The sequence below is a fragment of the Lepus europaeus genome, chromosome 8, assembly GCF_033115175.1.
Source record: "Lepus europaeus isolate LE1 chromosome 8, mLepTim1.pri, whole genome shotgun sequence".
In the NCBI taxonomy this organism is placed as follows: Eukaryota; Metazoa; Chordata; class Mammalia; order Lagomorpha; family Leporidae; genus Lepus; species Lepus europaeus.
In genome coordinates this window covers 98,991,343-99,010,585 of record NC_084834.1, presented here as the reverse complement: position 1 = coordinate 99,010,585, position 19,243 = coordinate 98,991,343, and the positions used below count along the sequence as shown (strand labels likewise).

General features: G+C 42.4%; 1 protein-coding gene across 2 annotated transcripts in view; it reads left to right on the top strand.

The window, feature by feature from the left end:
- BMP2K (BMP2 inducible kinase) overlaps window positions 1-19,243 on the top strand; it is a 157,009-nt gene that overhangs the window by 53,651 nt on the left and 84,115 nt on the right. For both annotated transcript variants that reach the window (XM_062198614.1, XM_062198613.1), the window contains exons 2-3: window positions 8,792-8,910; window positions 11,486-11,591. In XM_062198614.1, the coding sequence (XP_062054598.1) occupies window positions 8,792-8,910; window positions 11,486-11,591 (225 nt within the window). The remainder of the gene's footprint in view (window positions 1-8,791; window positions 8,911-11,485; window positions 11,592-19,243) is intronic.

Here is a 19,243-nt window from a genome sequence, read left to right as displayed (position 1 = left end):
AACCCACATGACCATCACTTTGGACGTACATACTTGGTATGACATAGTATAGTGCCATGGATATAGGTGGGATAGGTGCGAGATGTTACTGTGTGATCTGTAGAATATGGTTCTATTTTTGTAAATGGGATTGGAGGGATGATAGGGAGAGCGTGAACTCCCGACAGTAGTGTCTTTTTTTACAAACAGATATTTGTATAAACATCTGACTGAGCCTGTAAGAAATTTCCTTGGGACCGGCGCTGTGATGTAGCGGGTTAAGCCACTGTTTGCAGCGCTGGCATCCCCTATGGGTGCCGGTTCATGTCCTGGCTGCTCTACTTCCTATCCAGCTCCCTGCCAGTGTGCCTGGGAAAGCAGCAGAGCATGGCCCAAGTACTTGAGCTCCTTCACCCATCTGGGAGACCAGAAGAAGCTTCTAGTTCCTGGCTTCAGCCTGGCCCAGCCCCGGCTGTTGTGGCCATTTGGGGAGTGAACCTGCAGATGAAAGACCTCTCTCTCTGTCTCCTCCCATCTCTCTCCCAGCCACCACTGCAACTCTGCCTTTTGAATAAATGAAATATTTTTTAAAACAAGAAATTACAGCCGGTGCTGTGGCTCAATAGGCTAATCCTCCGCCTGCGGCGCCGGCACCCGGGTTCTACTCCCGGTCAAGGCACCGGATTCTGTCCCAATTGCTCCTCTTCCAGGCCAGCTCTCTGCTGTGGCCCGGGAGTGCAGTGGAGGAAGGCCCAGGTCCTTGGGCCCTGCACTCGCATGGGAGACCAGGAGAGGCACCTGGCTCCTGGCTTCGGATCGGTGTGGTGCGCAGCCGCAGCGCGCCGGCCTCAGCGGCCATTGCGGGGGTGAACAATGGAAAAGGAAGACCTTTCTGTCTCCTCTCTCTCACTGTCCACTCTGCCTGTCAAAAGAAAAAAACAAGAAATTACCTCAATAAAGCCTTCATTTTTTATTCATCTACCTTTGTGTGTATTAGTGTATAGAAAGAAAAGAAGTAAATTTTTAGTTAATTGTCGCAGGGAGTTATTTCACGTGTGAACCTCATGTACTACCCTGGATAAAAAGCTGAAAGAGGCTGAGAATCAGTGTTCCTCAGAGCGTATACCTACGAACAGGCAGGAACAGTCGATACAGCTTACAGGTTGCAGAAGTGACCAGTCATCCTCCTTTTCTTATTTATTTTCATAAGTAAGCATGTATTTCCCATTTTATTCCATCAGATTAATCCCTGTCACCAGTTCTTTTATTTTCATGAGATTTTTGAGAACATTTTAAATGCTTTAAATACCCTGATTATCTCATATTTGGAATTATAAATACAGTATTTATTTAACAACTGTGCCTTTATAATGTTGAATTGAGCTTAGAAATAGATAATAAATGGAATATGTGGTTATTGGCAACAATCTTATGTATAAAATGATTTGAGAACTGAAGTATATGAGAATATGATACAGGTGCTTGTGTGCGTGAGGAGTGTGGAATTGATCCTGGAATACTTCCATGAGGAAAAACAAGTGTTGAATAATTTGGTACATATGACTGGTGGCCGGCTCCTCTCCTGGAATACTGCAGTGTCTGTTTAACTACTTTCTTCCATTAAAGGTGTGCTTTGAGCAGACATAATATTAGTTATCACTGAATCAGAAGGAAATATAAGCAAGTTAACCCTCTTTATTGTGAAAGCAGACACTGTCAATGATCATTATTATTTACAACATTTCAATGTAAATCAAATCTTAAAGTTGATGAACACATTTTCTTTATTTAGAAAATTTAACATCTGACCACATCTCTCTCTGAATTATAATTCATTGAATTGGAAAACTTTAATTTAGAAAAGTGTCTTATGAAGAAAACGGTACTCAATACTTTCCTTTTTTTCCTAATTTGTAGTTATAAAATCACACTGCCCTCTGGATAGGTAAGAATGGTTCCTCCAGGAATTTTTTACTGGCTGCGTAGTTTACTTGTGCGTCAGCTCCATCTGGGTAAGCTCTTCTTCCTCCCCTCCCACCCACCTAATAACCAATTTAAAACATACACAAAAGTAGAATAGTTAACTAGTGTTGGAGGGAGATTTAATAATATATGTACTAGGGCCCCATTTAGATCTATTGGTTCAGACTTGGGTTTAAAACTTGAAAACTATTCAAGATAAATGGACCCATGCACCAGCTCACCAGCGGGTCTGATGCATAGGTGTTGTCTGGCCTTAGACAGGTAAATGAAATGATTTCTCTTGATCTGTAGTCATATCATTTCATTCTAGATATATTCTAACTTTCAGCATTTTCCTTAATTTTTATAAACAAAAATTTCAGTAGATTAAGTGGTGCTTTATTTTTTATTTACTTCCAGGTTCGTTACTGTTTTAATATGAAATTAATGCTAAATGAGCTTTTTACACCAATGTCCAGCATTGTCAGAGCTTTTGCCTTAAGTACCTTTCCCCAACATGATCTTACTCATTCCTGCTAACTGCCTTGTGAGGTGGTTGATTTGATTTTCCCTTCATCATACACATGGAGATTCAGATCTAAGACATGGGAATTGTGCAGTTGGAGGAAATGCAGAAAGTACTGACTCTAGAGCTTGCTTGCTTCCTTCCTTGCTTCCTTCCTTCTTTCCTTCCTTCCTTCCTTTCTTTTTTTATTTGACAGGCAGAGTGGACAGTGAGAGAGAGAGAGACAGAGAGAAGGGTCTTCCTTTACTGTTGGTTCACCCCTCAATGGCCGCTGTGACCGGTGCACTGCGCTGATCTGAAGCCAGGAGCCAGGTGCTTCCTTCTGGTCTCCCATGGGGTGCAGGGCCCAAGCACCTGGGCCATCCTCCACTGCACTCCCTGGCCACAGCAGAGAGCTGGACTGGAAGAGGGGCAACAGGGACAGATTCCGGCACCCCGACCGGGACTAGAACCTGGGGTGCCGGCGACACAGGCGGAGGATTAGCCTATTGAGCCGCGGCGCTGGCCTACAGTTTCTTAAAAGCACTTTCCCCCTACCTTTTATCCCTAATAGTTTACTTTTCCTTTGGCTGCTTTGAATAGAACCAGAGTACAGATTACGTATTGTGACTCAGGATGCTGCTTTTACAAGGGCTATCAAATTGATAGACATGTGGGGCTGGTGTTGTGGCCCAATGGCTTAAAGCTGCAGCTTGCAGCGCCGGCATCCCTTATGGGTGCTGGTTCAAGACCTGGCTGCTCCCCAGCTCTCTGCTATGGCCTGGGAAAACAATAGAAGGTGGCTCAAGTCCTTGGGCCCCTGTACCCACATGGGAAACCTGGAAGAAGCTCCTGGCTTCTGGTTTTGCATCAGCTCAGCTCTTGCTGTTGCGGTTGTTTGGGAGAGTGAATCAGCGGAATGGAAGACCTCTTTCTCTCTCTCTCTCTGGCTCTGCTTCTCTCTGTAACTCTGTCAAATAAATAATTCTTAAAAAATATTGATAGATATGGTACACTTTTAAAACTGCAATTAACCTATAGAGGATTCTGTGCCAAGAAGCTTTAAAAATTAAGGTGAGAAACTTTGTTTAGATGTGACAGAAGCAGTTCTTTAGAATATACAGTCACTAGGATGCTTCAAAAAGTTCATGGAGAATTGAATTAAAGATAAATATTTTGGTGTAAAAATGGATACATGTGTATGAGAGATCTTCAGAAGGTTCATGGGAAATGCGTACTATAAAAACAGCAGTATAGTTTTCAAAATTTTCTTACACTAAAATAAATGTGTTTTTAGGCCGGCGCTGTGGCTTAACAGGCTAACCCTTCGCCTTGCGACGCCGGCACACCGGGTTCTAGTCCCGGTCGGGGCACCGATCCTGTCCTGGTTGCCCCTCTTCCAGGCCAGCTCTCTTCTAAGGCCCGGGAAGGCAGTGGAGGATAGCCCAGGTGCTTGGGCCCTGCACCCGCATGGGAGACCAGGAGAAGCGCCTGGCTCCTGCCTTCGGATCAGCGAGATGCGCCGGCCGCAGCGGCCATTGGAGGGTGAACCAACAGCAAAAAGGAAGACCTTTCTCTCTGTCTCTTTCTCTCACTATCCACTCTGCCTGTCCCAAAAAAAAAAAAAAAAAAAAAAAAAGTGTTTTTAAGTTTTTCTTTTAATTTTTATTCATATTATTTGAAAGAGAGCTCTCCATCTGATGGTTTACTTCCCAAATGCTCTTAACACGCAGAGCTGGGCCAAGCCAAAGCCAGGAGCTGGGAACTTAATCTGGGTCTCCAATATGGGTGGCAAGGACCCAAGTACCTGTTCCCCAGGATGTACAAAGCAAGAAGCTGAAATTGGAAGCAGAGCCAGGGCTTTAACCCAGGCACTCTGATATGAGATGCAGCATCCCAGGCTGCTTCTTAGTTGCCATATCCAGATGTCCCCCCTAAATTGGTGTTTTACTTCTATTTTTCTACAATCTATTTGAAGCACCTTCGTTTGAGTTTCAGATACTTTCTCAGATGTAGTTAACAGAAATGCCCAGTTAGCTGTGGCTTATGTAGTGAAAACATTTATTTATTTTTAAAGATTTTATTTATTTATTTGAGAGGTAGAGTTACACAGTGAGAGGGAGAGACATTGAGAAAGGTCTTCCATCCGCTAGTTCACTCCCCAAGTAGCCGGAGCTGAGCCGATCCAAAGCCAGAAGCCAGGAACTTTTTCCCAGGTCTCCCACATGGGTGCAGGGGCTCAAGGATTTGGGCCATCTTCTACTGCTTTCTCAGGCCACAGCAGAGAACTGGATTGGAAGAGGAGCAGCTGGGACTCGAACTGGCGCCCATATGTGATGCAAGCACTACAGGTGGAGGATTAACCTACTGCGCCACATTGCCGGCCCCCAAACATTTGTTATCTTAGCATGAGAGTTTGGGAGGAAGGTAATTCCAAAGTTAGCTAATTCATTGCCCCAACTGTTGATATTCTGGGTAATTTCCTCTCTGATTCTTTCTTCCATCATGGCCACATATGGTTGCATTGAAACAAAACATCATATCAGTATGCAACAAAATTGAAAAGCAGGAAGAGTAGATTCTTCAACAGTCAGTCTGTATCTCTTCTAGATAGCTAAAATGTTACTTATTTACTAACACATATCTAAAACACTGTTTTCTTGTGTTTTGAGATGAATAGCCTTTGATTGCTTCTTCATATTACAAGGATTTTCTCACATAATTTTTATTTAAGTTTTTAGCAGACACATAAAATCATACATATTTATGGAGTACCGTACATTGTTCAGATACATGTACACATTGTGTAATGTCCAGTCAGGCTAATCATATCTATCTTCTCAAACACTTGCCATTTCTTTATGGTAAAAACATTCAAATGCTATCTTCCAGGTTTTTTTTAAAATAGGGAAAGATACACCGTGGGAACAATATCTGTAGTTACCCTACTGTGCAATAGAAATCTAGAACTTCTTACCTCTGCCCAGCTGTAACTTAGTACCTGTTAGTGCGCCTTTCGCCATTACTCGAGCCACCTCCCCCTCACCTTCTCCAACCTCTGATAACCACCATTCTGTTCCCTTCTACAAGATAAAACTTTTTTAGATTCCACATGAGTAAGATCACATGGACTTATCTTCTGTGCTTGGCTTTTTTCACTTATCATAATGACTTCCATTCCGTCCATGTTGTTAAGTGTAAATATTTCATTCTCTTTAATGGCCAAATAATATTTTGTTGTGTATATGTGCCACATTTTCTTTATCAGTGGATAAATATTAGATTGTTTCCATCTCTTGGCTATTGTAAATACTGCTGTAGTAAACATGGAAGTGCAAATGTCTGTTTAACAGATTGATTTTTTTTTTTTAAAAGATTCATCTTTTATTTATTTGAAAGGCAGAATTACATTGAGAGGAGAAGGAAGAGGAAGGAGAGAGAGAGAAAGAGAAAGAATATGAATGCGAATCTTCCACCTGCTGGTTCACTCCTTAAATGCCTGCAATGGCTGGGTCTGGGCCATGTCTAAGCCTGGAGCCCAGAGCTGCTTCTGGGTCTCCCACATTGATGCAGGGGCCCAAGCACTTGGGCCATGTTTTGTAGCTGTTCTCATGTCATTAGCATGGAATGGATCAGAGGTCACTATGCTTGCCCCAGTGGACTGATATCTTTTTTTTTTTTTTTAATTATTTTTTTATTTGACAGATAGAGTTAGACAGAGAGAGGTCTTCATCTGCTGGTTTACTCCCCATATGGCTGCAATGGCTGGAGGTGCACTGATCCGAAGCCAGGAACCAGGAGCTTCTTCTGGGTCTCCCACATGGGTGCAGGGCCCAAGGACTTGGGCCATCTTCTACTGCATTCCCAGGCCATAGCAGAGAGCTGGATCAGAAGAGGAGCAGCCAGGACTGAAACCGGCACCCATATGGGATGCTGGTGCTTCAGGCTAGGGCTTTAACCCACTGCACCACAGCGCTGGACCCTAGACTGATTATCTTTTTCTTTGCATTTGCAGCTGGTAGGGTGATTGCTGGATCATATAGTAGTTGTAGTTTCAATTTTTTAAGGAACTGCCAACCTGTCTCCATCGTAACTGTACTAATTTATATTCCTGCCAACAGTGTGCAAGGATTTCCTTTTCTTTGCATCCTCACCAGCACTTTTTTTTTTTTTTTTTTCTTTTTGACAGGCAGAGTGGATAGTGAGAGAGAGAGAGAGAGAGAGAGAGAAAGGTCTTCCTTTTTGCCGTTGGTTCACCCTCCAATGGCCGCTGCGGCTGGCGCATCGTGCTGATCCGAAGCCAGGAGCCAGGTGCTCCTCCTGGTCTCCCATGCGGGTGCAGGGCCTAAGCACTTGGGCCATCCTCCACTGCCTTCCCGGGCCATAGCAGAGAGCTGGCCTGGAAGAGGGGCCACCGGGATAGAATCCGGCGCCCCAACTGGGACTAGAACCTGGTGTGCCGGCGCCGCAAGGCGGAGGATTAGCCTGTTTTTTTTTTTTTTTTTTTTTAATTTTTTTGACAGGCAGAGTGGAAAGTGAGTGAGAGAGACAGAGAGAAAGGTCTTTCTTTGCCGTTGGTTCACCCTCCAATGGCCGCCGCGGTAGGCACGGTGCGGCCGGCGCATCGCGCTGATCCAATGGCAGGAGCCAGGTGCTTCTCCTGGTCTCCCATGGGGTGCAGGGCCCAAGCACTTGGGCCTTCCTCCACTGCACTCCCTGGCCACAGCAGAGAGCTGGCCTGGAAGAGGGGCAACCGGGACAGGATCGGTGCCTCGACCGGGACTTGAACCCGGTGTGCCGGCGCCGCTAGGCGGAGGATTAGCCTAGTGAGCCGTGGCGCCGGCCCTCACCAGCACTTCTTACCTTTTATTTATTTATTTATTTTTTAAAGATTTATTTGAAAGGCAGAGATAGAAGGGGGAAAGAGAGAGAGAGAGAGAGAGAGATCTTCTATCCACTGGTTCACTCCCCAGATGCCCGTGACTGAGCTAATCTAGAGCCAGGAGCCGCCTCTGGGTCTTTTATGTTGTTGGCAGGGCCCAAGCACTTGGGCCATCCTCTGTTGCCCTCTCAGGAGCATTAACAGTGAGCTGGATTGAAGTGGAGCAAATTGGTGAACACTTTACTTAGTATAGAGTTGGTCTTCTGTGTATAAAGTTAATTGAAAAATGGATCTTAGTGGAGAATGGGAGAGGGAGGAGGAGGAGAGGTGGGGGTGTGGTTGGAAAGAATCATTGTATTCCTAAAGTTGTATTTATGAAATGCATGAAATTTGCTTTCCTTAAATAAAAGATTTCTTTGTTAATTAAAAAAAAAGAAAAAGAAAAAGAAAAAAGAAGTGGAGCATCCCAGACCTGAACTGGCGCCTCAGTGGGATGCCCTCACTGGACGTGAAGGCTTTATCTTTTTTACCACAGCATGGGCCCCTATGTTTTGTCTTTTTTGATAAAGCTGGATCTAACTGGAGTGAGATGTTGTCTCATTGTAGTTTAGATTTGCATTTCCCTGATGGTTACTGATGTTAAGTATTTTTTCCTGTACCTGTTGACCATTTTCTGTATGTCTTCCATTGAACGATATCTGTTTAGATCTGCCCATTTTTCATATTGGAGTGCTTGTTTTTGCTTTTAAATTGTGTGGGTGCCTTATATATTCTGGTTATTAATCCATCGGTTGTCACTTCACTCTGTTCGTTGTTTGCTGTGCAGAAGCTCTTTAGTTTGATAAAATCCCATTTGTTCATTTTTGTTTCCTATGGTTTTGGAGTCTGATTGAAAAAGAAATCCTTGCTTATTCCAATGCCCAGTCTTTCTTGTATCTGGGTAGAAAAATCGTTCCCTGCATTTTACCCTTACGTTTCATAGAATTAGTTACATACTCAGTCCTGAATCAGTTACTGATGAGGGGAAATGAAATTCCCAAGATTGAGATAACAATGTTGGTTGGTTCCATAGAACTGGATGAGTGACCCCATGTGATTTGTTGATTTCTTGTATTAAGTAACTTCATTGGTTTGTTATCACAAGAGTGGAAGTCTGATAGAAAGACAGTCAGTAGCATATGCTAAACTATAGTGTTATAATCATGTTCTGACATTTTCCATATGCTACAATTAAGGTATTCCAATGCCGAAGTTAAAATTTCAGTATTAGCCTTTATAAGAGAAACAAATTATCCTCTCTGTGCCCGTTATCGATTGACATAGGAGGCCAGTGATAGGCTTGTAATCTGTTGGCTGCTTACTGCACTTATTTTTGTTTCCCTCTGATATTAAGCCCCACAATATTACATGATTTTGGCAGTAGTTGCTCATTTTTTTAAATTAATTGGCACTTGTTCTTGTAGGTGGATTCTCCACAGTTTTCCTTGTGCGAACTCATGGTGGAATCCGATGTGCATTGAAGCGAATGTTTGTGAATAACGTGCCAGACCTCAACATTTGTAAAAGGGAAATTACAATAATGGTAAGTAAAGAATAACTTTGTTTTTGAAATTTGGTGTGTGTGTTTGTGTGTATGTATATTGTAAAATATTTCACTTATTTATTGAGAGGCAGAGAGAGGGAGAGACAGAAAGAGAGGTCTTCCATCACTGGTTCATCCCCAGTTGGCCACAATGGTTGGAACTGAGCCTATCCGAAGCCAAAATCCATGAGCTTCTTCTGGGTTTCCTGTGTGGGTGCAGGGGCCCAAGGACTTGGACCATCTTCTACTGCCTTCCCAGGCCATAGCAGAGAGCTGGATCGGAAGAGGAGCAGCTGGAGCTAGAACCAGCGCCCATATGGGTAGCCGACACCACAGGCAGAGGCTCAACCCACTAAGGCACAGCGCAGGTCCCAGGTGTATGTTGTTTTGATTTTGTATTGTAACATTCACTAGCTTTTAGTCCAGTGGCTAATTGGTTTATACACCTTTTAGAAAACCTTTGAAGAACATTAAATTGGAAAACTCTCTGGGGATTTGCAGTGCATTCCTTATAGTAGTAGTTAGGGCTAAATGCAGCCAGCCTTGTCTCCTCCTTTTCCCTTTCCTGGTGTAGGTTCAATGGGCAAGCAGCTGTACTTCTTGCTTTCTTTTCTTGAGTCCATCTTAATTATAGAATATTTTGAAGATAGAAACATCCCGAGAATTATATAGTAAACACCAAGTTTATCTACCATCCAGCTTAAGAAATGAAAACCTTGCAGATACTATTTGAAGCCTTCTGTGTATTTCTCCCCAGCTGTGTCTGTGTGCTGTCTTCCTCACTGTGAAGAACCACTGTCCTGAATTTGGTGTTCTCTGTTCCTATGCTTGTATTTTCCTTTTTTATTTAGGGAATTCATGTTTCACTGCTGTGGATGGCTTCTTCTTATTATTTTCACCTCTTCCATTATTTATCAAATGATTAGACACAAAGACACACATATATGTGTACACACATATTTTAAGTTTTTGTTTATTGAGATGAAATATACATAATGTAAAATTAGCCATTTATAAAAATTTATTTGAAAGGCAAAGTGACAGAGGGAGAGACAGAGAGAAAGGGAGAGAGATCTGTTTCCCACTTGCTGGCTTATTAAATAAATAGCTGCAGTAGCCAGGACTGGTTCATGCTGAAGCCAGGAGCCAGGACCTCCATCTTGGTCTCCTATGTGGGTGGCAGGGAAGTGGTTTGGAAACAGAGTAGCTGAGACTGGAACCTGCATTCTGATAAGGAATGCAGGCATCCCATGCAGCAGTTTAACCTTTCACATCACAATGCCTGCCCCCAAAATTAACTGTGTTGAAGTGGCCAATTCAGCAGCGTGTAGTACATTCCCATTGCTATGTAACTGCTGCCTCTCTCTAATTTTTTCTGTCACCCAGAAAGGAAACTCCTACCCATTTAGCAGCTGCTTCCCATTTCCCCTTCCTCCAGCTCCTGGCAACCATAAAACTGTGCTGTGGCTCTCTGGATTTATCCATTCTGGGTATTTCCAATAAATACTGTTGCCTAGTATGCTGTCATTTGTGTCTTTTTACCTAATATGTTTTTGAGATTATGTCCATGTTGTAGCGTATTTCAGTACTTCATTACTTCTTAAGGCCAAACAGTATTCCATTGTGTGAGAATGCTTCAAAATATTGATGGAACAATGGAATTAAAAGATGTGCTTATGGGGCTGGTGCTGTGACCTAGCGGGTAAAGCCGCTGCCTGCAGTGCCAGCATCCCACATGGGCACCGGTTCGAGTCCCAGCTCCTCCACTTCCAGTCCAGCTCTGCTATGGCCTAGAAAAACAGTAGAGCATGACCTAAGTGCTTGGACCCCTGCACTCTCATGGGAGACCTAGAAGAAGCTCCAGGCTCCTTGCTTTGGATCGGTCTGGCTGCGGCTCTTGCTGCCATTTCGGGAGTGAACCAGAGGATGGAAGACCTCTTCCTCTGTCTGCCTCTGCCTCGATAACTCTGCCTTTCAAATAAATAAATAATTCTTAAAAAAAAAAAAGGATTTGCTTATTTTGGTACAAAAAGCTTTGAAATCCAAGAATAGTTTTTTTTAAATCATATTGTGCATTTCCATGAGCTTTTTGAAGACTCCTTATGTAAACATATATAAAATATTTTGCTTATTTAATTGAGAGGTAGAGTTATAGACAGAGAATGGGAGAGAGAAAAGCAGAACAAAAACATAATTGTTAATTCGTAAATAGAGTTCATTCTTTTACTTTTTTAGATTAAGATAAATATAAGTAAAAATTCTTTTGTTCTTGAGTTTCAAAGGACTGTCTTGTGCTCTCACTTTTTGAGTTACTTTTGAGGGAACTGTCTTCCTGGTTGAATTGAAGAAGAAATATTTATAAATATTTTCCTACTATAAATGGCAGTCACATATGATAAACTTTGAATTGAAATCATAGAAGCCTTTGGTTGATTGAAATATGTCAGATTCCATACTTGTGCCTACTGCTTACATTTAGTCTTTAAATATAGTAATTTAGATTTATTTAAATGAGTGTTTAATGTTATACTTCAAAATGTATATTTTCTACTTTTTAAAATTTTCTTTTTTACAGAAAGAGTTATCTGGTCACAAAAATATCGTGGGTTATTTGGACTGTGCTGTTAATTCAATCAGTGATAATGTATGGGAAGTGCTTATCTTAATGGAATATTGTCGAGGTAAGTATCTTTCTGCATTTGTCATACACTAAAAATTTGCCTTAAAATGGGCTAGTTATCTTGACGTTTCCCAGGGTAGCTGTTACTTTGTCCTGAATACTTCCTATTGCAATCTTAGCTTTAATTTTCTGTTTAAGAATCCTGTCAAAAAATTATTTAAAATCTAGTTATAGTTGCTACAGTTATGAGCATGTAGTTGGAGAATTAGAAAATGCCGTTGGGTTTAAAACAGGAAATATAAGTAGATAAAGAGTTAGACTTCTTGCTCATTATAGTTCTTTAGTAATGTAATCAAGGAGAACAGAACGTATCGATGCTAGTGTTGTGACATTTTTCTGTACTAAATTTAACAAAGTTGAGAATGCATTTTGGTCTATAATCTTTTTTTTTTTTTTGACAGGCAGAGTTAGACAGTGAGAGAGAGAGAGAGACAGAGAGAAAGGTCTTCCTTCCATTGGTTCACCCCCAAATGGCCACCACGGCCCGCGTGCTGCGGCTGGTGCACCGCGCTAATCCGAAGCCAGGAGCCAGGTGCTTCTCCTGGTCTCCCATGCGGGTGCAGGGCCCAAGCACTTGGGCCATCCTCCACTGCCTTCCCGGGCTACAGCAGAGAGCTGGACTGGAAGAGGAGCAACTGGGACAGAATCCGGTGCCCCAACTGGGACTAGAACCCGGGGTGCTGTCTCTGCAGGTGGAGGATTAGCCTAGTGAACCGCGGCGCCGGCCATGACCTATAATCTTTAAAAATCCATATTATGTAGTTTTATTTATTTATTTTGGTAAATATCAGAAGAAGATAAAAAGTCACAGTGTCTTTGGACCTAATATGAGATATCTATGTCTACATAAGGATTTATTTATTCAGTTGAAAGAGTTACAGAGAGGGGGAGGGAGAGAGAGAGAGAGAGAGAGAGAGAGTTCTTCCATCTGCTGGTTCACTTGCCAGGTGGCTACAATGGCTGTGACTGGGCCAGGAGAAAGCCAGGAGCCTCAAACTGCATCCAGGTCTCCCATATGGGTGCAGGGACCTAAGCACTAGGGCCATCTTCTGCTGGTTTCCCAGGTGCACTGAGGGAGCTGGATTGAAAGTGGAGCAACTGGCATTCGAACTGGTGTCCATATGGGATGTTGGCATTGTAGACCGTGGCTTAACCCCCTGTGCCACAACGCTGGCCCTGATATGATATTTTTTCTTCCCACTTTCCTGAATTCTAGTGTTTATGATTCAGATTTTTAGGTGGATTACAGTTCACCAGTAGACCTTTACTAGTTGTGCCTTTTTACAGATAATTAAGTCAAGTGTAGTCATATCTCTGGTTGAGTTTCATTAACTCAGAAGACTTTTTTTTTTTTTTAAGATTTATTTATTTGAAAGGCAGAGAGAGAGAGAGAGAGAGAGAGACGTCTTCCATCCAATGATTCACTCACCAGATGGCTGCATCGGCCAGAGCTGAGTAGATCAAAGCCAGGAGCCAGGAACATGTGGGTGTAGGAGCCCAAAGACTTGGGCCATCTTCCACTGCTTTCCCAGGCCATAGCAGAGAGCTGGTTTGGAAGTGGAGCCGCTGGGAATTGAACCTGTGCCCATGTGGGATGACGGCACTGCAGGTGGTGGCTTTACCTTCTGCGCCACAGCGCTGGCCCCTCAGAAGGCATTTTAAAAGGGAAAATCTAATGAGCTTCAGGCTTTAGGGACAAATTTTATTTTAAAGTAGAATAATAACTCCAGCTATATTATGAAGAAACCATTCTTTTGTCTTAAGATTTTTAGAGGTATCTGGTATTTGAATCAGTACGCTTTGTTTTTTGGGAAATTTGAGATTTTTTTTTGCAAAGTAATTTATGTATATGGTTTAAAGATTTGAATAGTTTCATTATGCTATGGCTAAGTCAGTACTCTCATGCCCTATTCCTCTCCTGTTAGGCACTTAAAATACTGGAGATATATCCTATTTTTTTGCTTTTTAAAGATGTTATTTATTTATTTGTGAGGTAAAGTTACAGAGAGGGAAAGACAGAGTGGTCTTCCAGCTGTTGGTTCACTCCCTAGGTAGCATCAGTGGCTGGAGCTGGGCCAGGAGCTTCCCCTGGGTCTTTCACATGGGTGCAGGGGCCCAAGCACTTGGGCCATCTTCTACTGCTTTCTCAGGCCATAGCAGAGAGCTGGAGCTGGATTAGAAGTGGAGCGGCTGGGACTCTAACTGGTGCCCAAATGGGATGCTGGCACTGCAGGCGGAGGCTTTTACTCTCTTTGCCACAGCCGGCCCCTGGAGATATTTCTTATCATACTGTCCTGAGGATCGATAATTTCATTGAAATCTTAGAGTGCAAAAGAGAAGGAACTCAGAAAATCAGAGCAAGGATGTGATTCTGGGCATGTGAAGGCTCCTCAAAGAACACGTGCTAGTTCTGTGTCTGATTGAATGTTTGGATGCTGTCTCCAAGAGATAATATATTCACTTTTTAAAAAAAAGTTAGTTTGTTTATTTGAAAGTCAGAGTTACACAGAGAGAAGGAGAGGCAGAGAAAGAGAGAGAGAGAGAGAGAGAGAGAGAGAGAGAGAGAGAGATATCTTCAATCCGTTGGTTCACTCCCCAAATGGCCACAACGGCCGGAGCTGCTCCGATCTGAAGTCAGGAGCCAGGAGCTTCTTCCGGATCTCCCACGTGGGTGCAGGGGCCCAAGCATTTGGGCTATCTTCCACTGCTTTCCCAGGCCATAGCAGAGGGCTGGATCGGAAGTGGAGCAGCTGTGAGTTGAAATGGCACTCATATGGGATGCTGGCACTGCAGGTGGCAGCTTTACCTGCTATGCCACAGTGCCAGTCAATATATTCACTTTTAAATTCAATCACTGTTTTAATTGTTTTGTTTGCCACTTAGTGGTAATATGTAATAGTCTGCAGTTATATTTCATTATATTTTTGTTTTCTCCTGAAGTTAATTCCTTCTTTTTTTTTCATTTACCTAATTTTCTTTTTTTTTTTTTTTAAAGATTTATTTTATTTATTTGAAAGACAGAGTTACAGAGAGAGAGAGAGAAAGAGAGAGAGAGGTCTTTCATCCACTGGTTCACTCCCCTATTGGCTGCAATGGCCAGAGCTGTGCCGATCTGAAGCCAGGAACCTGGAGCTTCTTCTGGGTCTCCCACACAGGTGCAGGGGCCCAAGGACTTGGGCCATTTTCTACTGTTTTCCCAAGCCATAGCAGAGAGGTGGATCGGAAGAGGAGCAGCCAGGACACGAACCAGCGCCCATATGGGATGCCAGCTCTTCAGGCCAGGGTGTTAAACTGCTGTGCCATAGCGCCGGCCCCATTTATCTAATTTTCTTTGATACGTAGTGGTATTTTACTCCCACAGTCCACATTAGAGATTTTCTACTCAGGATGTTTAGACATGTCAGTATTTGTGTTGATTTTGTTTTTTCTTCTGTTGGAAACATTGCTTGGGACACTTCAGTCCTCCTGCTTAACTTTTGTTGTCGTTCCAGGAACTCTTTGCCTTCCTTCTAATCAGACTCCCTGATACTAATGCTACCCCTGGTGTTTACGCCCTCGCTTGGAGGAGTTCATTTTTCAGTGGCTTTCTGATAGGGAATTTATCGGAGGAAACTTTCTGAAGCCTTGAATATATAAACATGTGTTTATTCTACACCCACATTGAAGTTTTAACTGAGTGGCTGGATTTTAGCATAGAGATAATTTTTGTTCTAGAACTTTGAAGGCATTGTTCCTTTCTTTCCCTAGCATTGCTATTGAGAAGTCTGATGTTGTGACTGTTTTCTATGTGACCTTTTTTCTCCATAGACACTTTTAGTTACAATCTTCCCTTTATTGCCAGCATATCAGAGTTTCATGATTAAACTTCCTTAGTAATGCTCATTTTGGTATCCTTTTTCCAGGACACGCATTTCTTAAGATTTACTTTATTTATTTGAAAGACACCATTACAGAGAGAGAGAGAGAGAGAGAGAGATCTTCCCTCTGCTGGTTCACTCTCCTGATGGCTGCAACAGCTGGGGTTGCACCTGATCTGAAGCCAGGAACCAGGAGCTTCTTCCAGGTCTTCCATGTGGTTGCAGGGGCCCAAGGACTTGGGCCATCATCTACTGCTTCCTAGGCCATAGCAGAGAGCTGGATTGGAAGAGGAGCAGCCCGGATTAGAACTGGCGCCCATATAGAATGCTGGCGTTTCAGGCCAGGACTTTAACCCACTGCACCACTGCACCACAGCGCCAGCCCCTGTTATTGTATTTTAGTTGGATTCATTCTTTAACTCTTATCTTTCAGTTCTATAGAATTTTATATTTTTAGTATCTTTTTAAGAAGATTTATTTATTTTACAGGCAGAGTTACAGAGAGAAGGAGAGAGAGAGAAAGAGGTAGTGTGCACATGAACTATATTTTATCTGCTGGTTCCCTTCCCAAATGGCCACAATGGCTGTGGTTCGTCCAGGCTGAAGCCAGGAGCCTAAAACTTCTTCTGGGTCTCTCATGCCTTTGGTAGGAACTCAAGTACTTGAGCCATCTTTTGCTGCCTTTCCATTAGCATTAGAAGGAAGCTGGATTAGAAGTGGAGCAATCGGGGTTGGCGCTCTGTCGTAGTGGGTAAAGTCACCGCCTGCAGTGCTGACATCCCATATGGGCGCCGGTTCGAGACCCGGCTGCTCCACTTCAGATCCAGATCTCTGCTATGGCCTGGGAAAGCAGTAGAAGATGGCCCAAGTGCTTGGGATCCTGCATCTACATGGGAGACCTGGAGGAAGCTCCTGGCTTTTGGCTTCAGATCAGCCCAGCTCTGGCTGTTGCTGCCATTTGGGGAGTGAGCCAGTGGATGCAACACCTTTCTGTCTGACTCTCCCTCTCTTTGTCTGTTACTCTACCTGTCAAATAAGTAAAATCTTAAAAAAAAAATACACCTTGCTTTTTTTTGGTTTTAGGCCCAAATCATCTGTTTGTGGATATTAATTTCAGTTATTAAAAATATTTTTTCTTTCTCTTGTGTTTTTGTTTTATCTGAATTCTTTTCTATTGTTAGGCTCTTTTATGTTTGAAGTTTTCTGCACATGTTTCACTGGCTAAGGTCACTTCATGAGTTACAGATGAAAATCTACCTTCTTGCGTGGGCAGTTCTGTCTTTAGAGAAGGAATCCAGGGACCTGAACAGAGTGTGCTCAGTCCTTTCTCAGATAAATCATTTAGGTGCACTCCTTTTTCTCCCATGGAGAAGCAGTGATTGGAGGGGTTGAACATGGGAGGTAAATACTCTCTCCTTACATATATCCTCTATAAAAGTAATTATATAACAGAAAAATTATTGAATAATGAATGCACTTTTGCAAGAAAACCAGTGTAATATTTAAATAGTTCAAGTGCATTGGTCTTGATTATGTAGAAATCAAGCTTTATAGAAAGTAAAAAAATGTGAAACCCCTACATGGTTTCAGATATCCAGTGTTTATAATCAGCTTTTATCAGTCTCTGCAAATTCATGGCTTGATAGTGCTTTCTTTGTGGTTATTCTGACATTCAGATTAAAGGGAGATGATATACTTTAGGTACCAGACTTCCAGATATTAATGTTAGTATTTTGAGAACAGTTCTGTTATTTTAGGTGTAATTCATGAGTAAATTATGAAAATTTATGAATTTTTAATTTCTGTTCCTAAGAGGAGTTCTACTGAAGTTCCCATGAATTATGTATTTTAGCTTTTGTGTATTAAGAAAAATCCCCGGACTCAGGAGTATCAGAAGTAGCTGTCTGTTGCTTGTGTGTGTCTGTGCCCTGCTGCTCTCCTCTGATCTGATGGCTGGTGCTGCTGGTTTTGGCGGGGCTGGGTCACGTGTCAGTGTCCTTAGCTGGGAGTAGTTGGGATAGCCATCTTCACACATTCCTCTTCTTCCTGGCATGAAGAAGCTGCCTTGGGGCTTGTTTTTGCCATGGCAGTGGTGAAACTCAGAGGGCATGTGGGAGCGCATGAGGCCCTTAAAGCCTCACTTTGGGACTGGAGCACTGCCACTTCTGTCCTTTTATTGTTCGGAGAAAATCATGACCAAGCCCAAGTCAAAGAGCAGGAAACCTCTGCCCCATTTACTGAGAACATCTGCAAAGTTACCTGGTAAAGGCAGTGGAACAGGGGAAGGTTGGCAATATGGGGCCAGTGATGCAAACGACTACAGATAAAATTGACTAATTCTTTGTACAAGCAAGCCAAATTACCAAAATTTAAATGGAGCAGTAGGCTGTACTTAATGGTTTTTGAAGTGAAGTAGTACTCAGTGTGTTCAGGTATAAAGGTTGTTGAACAAAGTTAAAAGGTTCGAAAAATGTTGAGTTGTAAACAAAGCTTTTGTTTAAGAAATGAGAAATATGCAAAGATTTGAGAGGAATATACATCTTTAATTTTAAAATATTTTATTTATTTATATGAAAGAGTTATGGGGGTTAGGGGTGGGAGAATAGACAGAGACATCTTCCATCCAATGGTTCACTCCCCAGATGGCCGCAATGGCTAGTGCTGGGTCAGGCTGAAGCCAGGAGCCAGGAGCCTCATTGGGGTCTCCCATGTGAGTTGCAGGAGCCCAAACACTAGGGCCATGTTCTGCTGCTTTTCCCAGGCCATTAGCAGGAAGCTGGATTAGAAGTGGAGCAGCCGGGACATGAACTGGCGCCCATATAGGATGCTGGTATAGTAGGTGGCGGCTTTATCCGCTATGGCCCTTATATCTTATTTTAAAAGGCCGCCAATATATTATGTTTGATTTCTGAGTCTGATTCTATACTTTTTTCATTATAGTAACCTTCTTTTAAGCTTTATATAATTTCCATACAACTGATGTTGAATGAAATCTACATTTGAAATTCAGCTCAAATACAGTTTTTAGTCTTCTGTTGGGACCTGATGTTTTGGTTCAAGATTTCAACTCTAGAGATCTCCGATAGATGAAAGGGGATCTGTTTAAAATTTGGTTTGCTCAGTTTGTCATTTTAAAGTTTGGAAGAGGTAGAGTGAGTTCAAGGTTTTGACTTCTTTAGCTGCAAAATTGTAGTTCAAGTATATGAATGACAATCAAGAAAGTATTTTTCATCCTATTTAGTTTTGATTTAACCAGATTTATCTAGTTTAAGAAAATATAGGGAGTGGGCCATATGACAGAATGGAGGAAGGCATTGTCTAGTCAGGTGCCTCAAATGATGACTGAGACAAATGACACCTGAGTTTTCTGAAAGGGAGACTCATAGGTAAAATGTGATATTCTTTCTGCCTTAAAATCCTAAGTGAAAAATAAGTATTTTGGAAAAGACAGAGATTACTATTTAGATAGTAATAATAAAAAGAACAGTGTACCTGTACTGCCTATGAATTTCAAAGTCATAAGCATTTGTTTTATCCAGTTTTGTTAAAAGGAATGTTAAATTTTTTTTAAAGGATTATTTATTTGAAAGTCAGTGTTACACAGAGAGAAGGAGAGGCAGAGTAAGAGAGAGAGAGAGAGAGAGGTTGAGAGAGGTCGAGAGAGAGAGGTCTTCCATCTGCTGGTTCACTCTGCACTTGGCTGCAAGGGCTGGAGAAAGAGAGAGAGAGAGAGAGAATCTTCCATCCGCTGGTTCACTCCCCAATTGGCTGCAAGGGCCAGAGCTGTGCCAATCTG